Source organism: Neopsephotus bourkii, unplaced genomic scaffold, assembly GCF_033783945.1.
Source record: "Neopsephotus bourkii isolate Nb327-2 ecotype Australia unplaced genomic scaffold, CSIRO-AGI_Nbou_v1 NB_716, whole genome shotgun sequence".
Taxonomy (NCBI): domain Eukaryota; kingdom Metazoa; phylum Chordata; class Aves; order Psittaciformes; family Psittacidae; genus Neopsephotus; species Neopsephotus bourkii.
The window spans coordinates 3,136,673-3,146,942 of record NW_026901215.1 but is presented as its reverse complement, the minus strand read 5'-3'; the positions used below and the strand labels follow the sequence as shown (position 1 = coordinate 3,146,942).

Genomic DNA, 10,270 nt, shown 5'->3' with positions numbered 1-10,270 from the left:
CACCACCTCCCTTGAGCTGCTCCCAGGATTGTACAGCTGCTGAGGGACCTGTGTTTGGGCAGAAACCTGTGTGCACCTCAGCCCAGCTAAAAAGTGCGTATTTCCCTCACTGGGCTGGCAGGGTGGGAGTGAGGAGCTTGGCATGGAAGAGAAACACCGTTGTTGAACTGCAGCTGCCTTTGGGAAGCTGCCCACAGATGCAGCCCAGGACAGCCTGAAATGAGAGCACTTTGTAAAGAGAAATAAATTATCTGAGCAACCACTGTCAGGGAAAGGACATTTGCCATCTGAGTTAGCAGCTTTAGGGGAATGCACAGATCCTATTCTTCCACCTTGCAGGTTTCTGACACAGAGAACAGAAAACCCTATGCATTCCCCAGCTTGCTGGGCTGGAGAGAGGAATATTCCCATTGCTCTGGTACCTACAAAATCCATCCCTAAGCCCAACAGTGTCTGTAGAATCTGTAACACAGGTTTGAAATACCTTCTGGGAAGCCACTTTAATGAATATCAAGACTATTCCAGGAGTACTTTTGTTCAGCTTTATTTTATAAAATGTACTTGAAAAGATTTTTGTAAGCTACAACGCGGTTACAGTTAAATGCAACTACAGGTACTGTAGTCCACAAAAATCGTGCAGGTATTTTCACTTGTAAAAGTATAATTGATCTGTAAAGTCCATAATCCACTGTGGCTCAGAAGCCCATGGGTAGTTGACTTGCACAGTCCAGTTTAGATCCTGATTGTGGCTTACCAAAGACTGTCTGAAACCAGACACAGGACTCCAGTGCTGGTACATGGAGGCTGAAATCTGAGAAGCACCAGTGATGCTCAGTGGAGCAGCTTGTTTGTTAGGAGGAGTCTTACCTTTAACTTAAAAATGGGAGCTCTTTTGTGTCGTTTCCTATTTAGACCAGATGCATTCGCTTATCACTGCTGCTTCGATGAGGCTGAGAACTACTCTTTTATAACATTAACTGATGACTTCCTGACTCTTAAGTAGCTGGTAAAGTGTAACTCTGGATTAAAAGGGTTTATTACTATTATATTACAGTAAAAAGGGTTTATTACTATTATAGGGTGTAGGGGGAGGAGGTGCAGTGATACAGTCTCTAACATCAGTGGCACTTCTGAGCTCAGCCTTCAGGAAATGGTTGTTGGTTTCCAGGTTTTATAACAATAATATAATAAAGCATTCAGCACCAGTATGTGAATTACATGTGCATGGCATGTTGCAGAGTAACCAGATGCAGGACTCCAGAGCTGGGACATGGAGGCTGAAATCTGAGAAAACACACTGGGTGGCTTCGAGACTGAGAGATTAATGAGGCTGCTGAAAGGTGAGTCCTGCTGGTGCTGGTACCCTGTGGAGCAGTTGATGCCATCAAGTGAATATCTGAATAGCCAATACAGGCTGCTAGCGCCAAAAATGTGGAAATGTATGATAATTCCACTCATGTCCATGTACAGGCTACATTTTGCTGGACTGAGGTCGCACGCATTTCCTGTTTTTTTCCCACAGGTTAGTTTATCATATTTCATTGAGATAATCTTGATCAGGGTATATCAGGAAACCAGTAAATAAGCTGTCTGTCCAGTAAGGATCATAAAAGAGCCCATTTTGTTCTGAGTAAAATATCTGCAGCCATACCTCATCCTCCTGTTTCAAAGAAAGGATGGTTGATCCAGAGGCAACGTCATGGTTCCCAGTGTTTGCGTCAAAAGTCTTAATCCGGTACTGCCCGTTGTGGACCAAGCCAATGGCCAAATGTTTGTTGGCCAAAGTGATATCATAAGTGAAGTAGTAAATACCTGGGATGCTGCATACAAATTTCCCACTGGAAGCATTGTAATGTCCTCCCTCGTTCATCAGGATCCTGTCAAATTTGATGGGCAGCCTTTCCCTTGGGTAGCTCTTGGAGACTGCCACAGAGAAGGCAGACTTGGCTTTGTTGGCATTACAAGTACACGGTCCTGGCAGTCCAGTCTCACCCTTGTTCCCTTTGGGCCCTTTTTTCCCTGGGGCCCCATTTTTTCCAGGATTACCCTTTAAACCCTTGGGCCCTCGTGGTCCTGCTTTGCCAATAGCTCCCGCTTTCCCCTTTGGGCCTGGTTTGCCGGGGTTTCCCGTTCTGCCTTGTGGACCTAGAAGATAAATAGCCTTGTAAATCTTTCAGTGAAAGACTCGATATGGCAAGTGGAAAGGGGTTGTGTCATTCCAACAGTATATTTTCATTTAGGAGGAAAACCCTGCTGGTGAGAATCCCAATGAAATACCACCTGGGAGGCATCTGTCAGGACTGTTAGGTAGGTAGCTGCCATGATAACAATGGGACTTGGGAGCAGGACAGCCTGTCCTTCTCAGGGACCAAAAGGCTGGCTCAATTATATGGCTCACTTGCAAAAGGGAGTAATTAATTATAGAGGTAGCCAAGAACAAGCTTTAAATGTTTGGGGTTTTTCATAAGTGGGACAGGTTTGTGAAGCTTTTGGAACCCAGCTTTGAGCAGATGGGATACTTCCATCTCCTGTCTCTTTAATTTTTGTTTGGTTTTTTTTTTTCGTTTGCTTGTTTTTACATTTAGCATTAATCTGGTGTTAAGAAATAAGCGAACAAAGCATCTAGGTGTAGTAAAAAGCCTGGCATATCTGGAGGATGAACCAGAGGACATACAGTGCAGATACTGCCTTGAGATGGGAAGCCAGCTGTGCTGTCACAGTGATGCTGAAACTGCTGATTGTGCTGTGGCCTGATATAAGACAAATTCATGGGGTTTTATACCCTATCTCTTGAGCTGCTACTGCAGTAAGACAAGAGTTAAACACAGCTGTGGGTGGAAACCTGTTCTCCAGATTCCCAGTTTTGGGGCTGGGAGACAAGAATAAGGTGCAGCTTTGGCATGCTGATGCTATGCTGAATCAGGAGTGCACTCTAGTGTGGCAACGGGAAATCACTGTGTTCTCGCCACAGCTGGTCCTGATGCTTACTTGCTAAGGCTGGATTTAAAGGGTTGTTGGATTAAATAAGGGTGATTGTTTGCTCTGATTTAGATTCAGCATGGTCAGAGCAGTGCCTGTCACCCAGCTAGAGCGCTCTGGGCAGCAAGTGCTTGATTTTTTTCACCTGACTTTGTTCTGCTTGAGAGCAGGAGTCAGAGCCCACCACTTTGTCTTGTCTAGCGAGCATATATCAGAACAGGGAAAATGTCACTTCATAACAAAATGAAGCTGATAGGAATTGCATACAGTAATAAGAGGCTATCAGCAAATAATGCAAGTCTGGACCCCCCAGGCAGGAGCTGAGAAGTGTGAGATGTTGGAGGGGGGAGAGTGGAAATTTCTAGAAGTTTCCTATGAGATGTTGTCTGTGCTGGGGCTCAGATTTGGGGTGATGTGATAACTGGGCTGTTGTAGTATTGCTTTTACATGTTACCCTTATGTTAAGAAGTGTTTTTCTATTACCTTCATCTCCGTGCTCGCCTTTATCCCCATCCTTGCCGTCCTTGCCATCCTTGCCTGGGAATCCCATCCTACCAACCGTTCCTGGAGCCCCGGGTGCACCAGGGGGGCCGGGTGGCCCAGGGGGGCCAGGCAGGCTGCATGCCAGTTGGGTACCTTCATGCAGAGCTCCCTTGGCAAAGCCCCCCACGATGTGGTTTGCCACACAAGGCACAGTCCACAGGAGGAGGACAGCAGAGATCATGGTGCAGCCTGTAAAAAGGAGATGGGATGTGGCTGTTGTGGATGGTATCCGGCACGCGTGGGTACAGAGGTCTCCCCTCCACCAGGACTTGCATGAAAATAGGAGATAATTTGGTGTAAACCTCCTCAGTGAGGCCTGCTCTGCAGCTGGGATTTCTTACCAAGCACAAAACCCATCTCATGATGCAGGGCTGAATTTAAGCCCCATCCCTGGCAGTGGTCAAGGCCAGGTTGAAAGGGCTTGGAGCTACCTGGTCTAATGGAAGGTGTCCTTGCCCGTGGCAGGGAGTTGGAACTGGATGAGCTTTAACATCCCTTCCAAACCCAAACCATTCTAGGATTTAGAAGACAGGCTGGTGGAGGCTTTGGGCCAAGGTAGTCCTTACTAGGCAGTGCACACTGAGCCTCTTAGCTAGCATAAAATGTCCTGTTCTTCATCACAGCTCATCTGCACAGCACTGCACAACCTGCAGCTGAATCACCCACCAAATCTGGCTTTGTTTTGGGGTGCAGCTGCCCCTGCAGCTGTGACCAGCCCCACTGGTTGGTTTTCAACCTCTCACCGTGCTGAGCTGCCTCTGGGGTGGCAATAGCTCCGTCTTTCTTTGTTACTGCCATTCACCTTGGAAAGATAGGTAACTGTTAAAACCCTGGCCTGTGTTGGTCTCCTGGCTCTGTAAAGTGAGCCACTGCTTGAAGTATAGCAAATGCCAAGGGCTTTTTTGGAACCTTCATTCACAGTGGGAGGCTGAGCCTCCTGGGCTTGTCTTACTCCACTCCTGAGTGGGGAGATAGTGATAGAAAATAATTTCTGGAATAAAGCTATTCCCATGAAGAAGCTAATGATGCAGAGCAGATATTATATAGTAAAATATTCCTCTGGATGTCTGTGCATGGAGTGGTTTGCAAATAGCTATGCTTCATGTGCATCACCTGAGTAACTCCACTGCATCTTGAAATATTGCTCAGATGCATCAGCAGCTTAGAGAAGATGCTCAAAATCAGGCTGATTGATGAGGGCCTATCTTCATACATGACCCACCTGAGACTCTGGGTATTAGAAATGTTTAAAATAGAATTAGGGTTCTGCATACGGCTACAGATATAGTAAAAAAAGAGACATTCCCCTATACAAGATCAGTTTCTGACTACCCATGGGTAAAGGTGCTCCTGCCATCCACTTGTCAGAACAGAAGGCCTCCCTGTGCCTGGGCTGAGGATGTTCTCCTCCATTTGCTTTGCTGGTGAGGGAGGTTATGGCCACAGCCATAACCTTCCCAGCAGGGCTGGTGCTTCCTGCTGAGTACTGACCCTTGGCCTGATGGAGTTGGGCTCTTCTCCAGCTGTATGAATATGGAAACAAGCTGGTGGGGTGATGAAAGGCATCCCCTGGCCTAATTTCTTTCTTTCAGCTTCTGTAGGTGGAGTATCCCTTGGAGAAAAGAGGCACGAAGCCTAAAACTGTCCCATACAAATTTGTGCCTGGTTCACTGTTTGCATAATAGCTTTTTGATAAGGAGAGATCATGCTAAAGCCAAAGGATTTTCTTTTTTTTTTAAAGGAATTAGCCATGTATTGCTTTGATGCAACTCCTACCCCAGGGTGAAGAGGTGTGCACTCTGAAGGAAAAGACTCCTTTAAGTTTTTTTCCCTTATTACTGCTACCTCTGACAGTAGAGGGTTAAGTATTTTACAAGAATCATTAGTTTGCATGGGCTTTCTTATCACATGGAATCATAGAACGGTTTGGGTAGGAAGGGACCTCCTGAAGTCCTGCTAATGAAATACAGAATATAAGTGATGATTGCAAAGCAAGGAAACTGCCTTTCACACATTTCTTCAAGCTTTGGTGCTGGAGCTAATGTGGAGTTAAACAGAGATGAAACAGAAGATGAGCTGGGATATCCCTGCCTTTCACTCTGTTGGTGGTCTTCTGGTCAGGCAAGGTCCTGCCTGGCATTACACCAAATACTGTGAGGCTTTAGCATCTCCCCAGCAGTTATATTTAACTCCTGCACTGGAAATGAGATTCTTAAAGTATTGTATAAATTTCATGTTGGTCTTAGTGCTCTTATCCTGGTACTGGCTCCTGAAGGGGGTGGAAATGCACATTACATGCTCCACATCCAGTGAGCAGTGTGCTACATACTAATGCTGAGTGGGAGCCCTCAGTTCTGTGATATGTATAATTAAGAACATGCAGAGGAGTGGGAAATGCAGAACAGATCACCAGGCTGGATTTGGCTGTTAAGCTATTTTGTTCTTCAGTGCTGTTTTGCTCTTTCTTATACCTCAGTTTACTTGCTGCTGGTGAAAGGTGTCAGTTTAATGGCCTTGTGAGAAAGAAATCACCAGCCAGTATTAATGTGGACAATTGAATAAAGGCTTCTCAGTTCACAGAAGGGGAAACAAAATGTTAAAATGCCTGAGGACTGGGGAGGTCCCAAGGAAAGCTGCATCTCTGCTTCCCAGTAACCACCTCAAATGGGGTGGAAGTGAGAGGCGTCTGGAGGTGGATGACGCTGAGAAGCTGTGGCAAGGAAAAATGTAATTGTGGAGCATAACCTGGAAAAAAGCTGGGACTGCTTCATGGAGAGAAAGAACAGGCAAGAAGGAGCACAGGGCAGGAGGGCAGCTCCTTCTCTTAATGCTTCTTACCATAAGTACTAATTCTACCTTCAGACAACCCAGCTAATTGACCTGATGGGATAAAAGTGGCAAACACAAAATGCCCCAAGGCTGGGAAGTTAGTAGTACTGGTACTTGGATAGATGGGGAGTACTGGACTACCTGGATCCGTGCTCTGACACAGCTCCCAAGTCCATGTTAATTAACGGCTCCACAAGAACATTTCATCCCACATCACAGCAGTGCGTGGGATGCAAAGCACAGTCACATTCACAAGAAGATCTATAAATAACCTCTTAAAGAAACCTCTTTGAAAGAAAACAAACCTCATGCTGTTCCACCTTAAAAGGAAAATTGCTCCTCGATGTAGAACGACTGATGAGCTCCAAAATGCAAATTGAAAACAGATCAGCATCTTTCCTCTTGGCAGCATGGGCGGCAGGCCTGGCACTGGAGGCCGTGCAGCCTTCTTTCATCTGAGGTCCTACTTTTCTAATGACAATTAATGTCTTTGTTAATACGGCTTTGGAGACTTTTTGGCCAGAACTGACGTCTGTTGTGCAGGAGTGTGTGCTATGCCCAGGGTGTTACAAGCACTGACTGGTGGTGGAGGGGAGGAGAGCAGACCCTGCGTTGTCTGAGCACAGGGACCGGGAGTTGGCTGCAGGAAAGGGACCTGCTGCTGAAATGGAAGTGTTCAGCTCCTCAGCACTGGGGCAGAGCACACTGGTACTGAGTGCAGATTTCAGTATGGGAAAAAAGGCTGGACTGGCTTCACATAAGCTCCAGCTTCAGTGTCTGCAGCATAGGCATGGCTGGCCAGGCTTAGGGCTGCAGCTTCTCCCCAGCAGAGCCTGCAGCAGCACTAGGAATTGCTTGAGGTTATGGAGTGCATTTGTGCTGAGCTTGGGCCTTCATGTGTGAAGTGCCTCTCCCTCGGTGAGATCAGATCTCAATGCTTTTCTTCCCAATACTTAAAAATATCTATTGAGTCCCTCTGAAACTGTCTTCTGAAGTATTTAGCAGCAGTAGTGCTTTCTAGGTTGCTTTGAAGAAGACCCAGCCCTTGGGCTCATGAGGTGATGCAGCTCATGGTGGGCACGTGATGGTCACAGGCAGCAGTGAGTTGCTCTGAGGGTCTTGGAGGAAAGATCCTTTGAGCTCCCAGTTGCTAGGTAGGCCCTGGCTGAGACCTCATGTTCTGATCACAGCTGATCAAACCTCACCCAGAGAGAGAGGAGAGGCTCCAAACTGCTGCAAATGTCTGGGCCCTGAGGCAGTCCTGACCTGCAGCTCCTGCTTCTCATGGCCACTGCAGCCTGGGGGCATGCTTGCTGCTGCTGAGGGGCCTCACAGGCAGGAACCGAGGGGACACATCTCTTGCCATATCTCCCCTATGGCTTTGGCTACCAGGACATCCCTGTTCCACATGGCTCCTGCAAGCCCTGGTGTGACCACCCTCATCCCAGCCCTGCTACAGTTTTGCTTCTTGAGCCACTTCACAGTTTAGAAGCCAGGCCAATTCTATAGATGTGTATGCATCAAATAGGTGTGTCTGTAAGTGACAATTTTGCCTGTAAGAACGAGGTGAAAGTGCAAAGGATCTGTTGTACTTTCTGGTGCTTACAGGTCAGCTGGTCTGAACTCCCATGAGAGGGAAAATCCCTGGGGGTTTGGAGACATGGGCTGGTTTGGAGGCATGTGCAGTGGCTGGGTGGTGATTTTTAGCCAGGGAAGTCAACCTGTGCCATGCAGTGATGGTGTGTGCCTGCCCATAGGGAGGAGAATTATAGAAGGGGAGAGAAGAGGAGATAGCGTGGAGGGATTGCTGTGCAGAGGAATGGAGGATGATAGTCTGATAGCCTGAGAGGGGACCCAGCAGCAAACAAGTAACTGTGACATTCTACTCTGTTTCCTTTCAGTACTCTTAATTTTAAGAGACTTAAACAGAACAACCATCTTCCTACTTCACAATTTCCCAGCATACCTCAAGGTGTCCTGATTAGTCTTCAAAGTAATCACTATCCCTGTGAGCCTAATTCTTGGCTCTGGTGGTTGCCCTGCAGTGTCCCTGAGGTAGAAGCACAAGAGCTCTTGGACCCATGGGGCTGATGTAGGTAAAATGAGGTTTGCTGCTGGTTACAGCAGCTGAAATGAGTGTATTCAATTTCTGATACAAGTCAGTGCAGTAGTTATACCAGATATGAGTTTGATCTGTTATCTGCTATTATCTGCTATTGCACAGGGCAATGACAAAGGAGACGAAGGAGAGAGATGCATCTTCTGTGCCTGAACCTGCATCACCGTCCACGCTTTGGGCAGCTGGGGATGCCTGTGCAAACCTTTCAGCCTGTGCTAAAGCCCCCTTACAGAGCCTTCTGACTGGAACTAGAGCAAAGGGAGAGGCTGTGGTTTTGGCTGTACAGGGTGGGTGCTCCCAGCAAAAGTGTGAGGAACGTTTTCTGCCCTGAGTACTTCTGTAAGTGGCAACTGTTGCTGTTACGGATTCCTGTGCAGGTTGGAAATCTGTGTGCTCAATGATCTAGACCGTATTTGGTCAGTTTTCGAAGCTAAGGTTGAGAGGAGGGAGGGAAAGAAACAAAAGGCAAAGTGAATCTACTCACCAGGACTGATCCCTTCAGTGAGATCTTGACAGGCGCTGGAAACCACTCGCCTTTAAGCAGCTGTTTTGCTGCAGAGCCCGAGCCCCGTCCGGCCGCAGCAGCGTCCTTCAAGGGGTCTGCGGTATTGACCTGGGTCTGTGTTCTTTAAGGTTTCACTGCTCTTTGTGCGGGTCGCGGGCTTCCTGCAGCAGCGCCAGGTTCTGCATCAACGTTGCCAAAGGCATATTTTTATTATTGTGTAATGGGTCTGCGCCTCTTCCTCTGTCACGTGGCATGGGGAGAAATTTTTACGCACATATGGCTGGAAAGCTCTTGATGCTTGGGGAACTTTTCCCTTTCTCTCTCTCCCTGGGTGAAAGGCTCAGGAGTTCCCTGGATCATTTCTGACTGATTCTGCCCCTCTCTGCTGTAGCCGCTGCCAGCATGAACAGAATTCATAAGAGGATGGGTAATGCACATCAAAGTAGGGAAAAACTCTGGTGCTTGATCCTGAAGCATTAGCAAACCTTGTCCTGAGGGTGGAAACTCGCTTCTAAAACAATTTAGACAAACAGGTAATGGCAGATCATTCCAGGCTTGTATTGAAGGAGGTTGTGAAGCAGCATCTTTGTGAATAAGAATTTGGAGGGCAAAGTCCCTCAGCACTGCTACAGGTGGATGTGCGAGACAGAATGTGGAGACACTGCCATAGGGGTGGCAGGAATGCTTCTGTTTTTGGAAAGGGTTGGAATTTTGTTCTAGGCTTACAAAGTAATTACAAATCCCTTAGCAGTTGCTTGAGGTAAGGCAGTAAAACCAGAGGCAGTGACTGCAACTTTCGTTCTGCTAACACAGTGTTGACTTGCAGTAAATACCCATCCTCTTGTTTCTCTGCTGCAGCAAGTCATTATGTTGATATCCCAGCTTATACCAACCTATTAACCCAGATTTTGGGTTTAAATGTATTTTAAAATGGGTTGCAAAGGTTTGCCTTTCAACTCTCAAAATCGATGGTGCTTGCCTCCCTGGGGAGGTGCAGAGTGACAAACTGGGGTGAAGAGTTTGCTGCCCATCTCTTCCCTCCTTCCCAGCGTTGCAGGATGCTCTGTGATGCTGCTGGGATTGATATGGATCAGACTGGTCTTTTGAAGTGGCTGATGGGGAAGGCTGAGGCAGGGGCTGTGAGATGATGCAGAGGTACAGCCTGGTCTGATGGGTGCCTGGGCTGGCAGCATGAGAGGTAATGGGGGACCTGTCATCCTCGGGGAGGGCAGCCATAGCCCTGGGGCCACCATCACCCACACAGAGCAGGGCACTGGTGCTCCCAGCTGCAGCCT

The 10,270-nt window shown here is 47.4% G+C and overlaps 1 protein-coding gene across 1 annotated transcript; it reads right to left on the bottom strand.

Annotated features, from left to right (window-relative positions):
- Window positions 1-1,067: 1,067 nt before the first annotated feature.
- C1QTNF2 (C1q and TNF related 2) lies at window positions 1,068-9,645 on the bottom strand. Its single transcript, XM_061353934.1, has 3 exons — window positions 8,955-9,645; window positions 3,463-3,711; window positions 1,068-2,145 (listed from the first exon to the last, which is right to left on the bottom strand). The coding sequence occupies exons 2-3, from the start codon at window positions 3,701-3,703 to the stop codon at window positions 1,532-1,534; spliced, it is 855 nt and encodes a 284-aa protein (XP_061209918.1). The 5' UTR covers window positions 3,704-3,711; window positions 8,955-9,645; the 3' UTR covers window positions 1,068-1,531.
- Window positions 9,646-10,270: the final 625 nt, after the last annotated feature.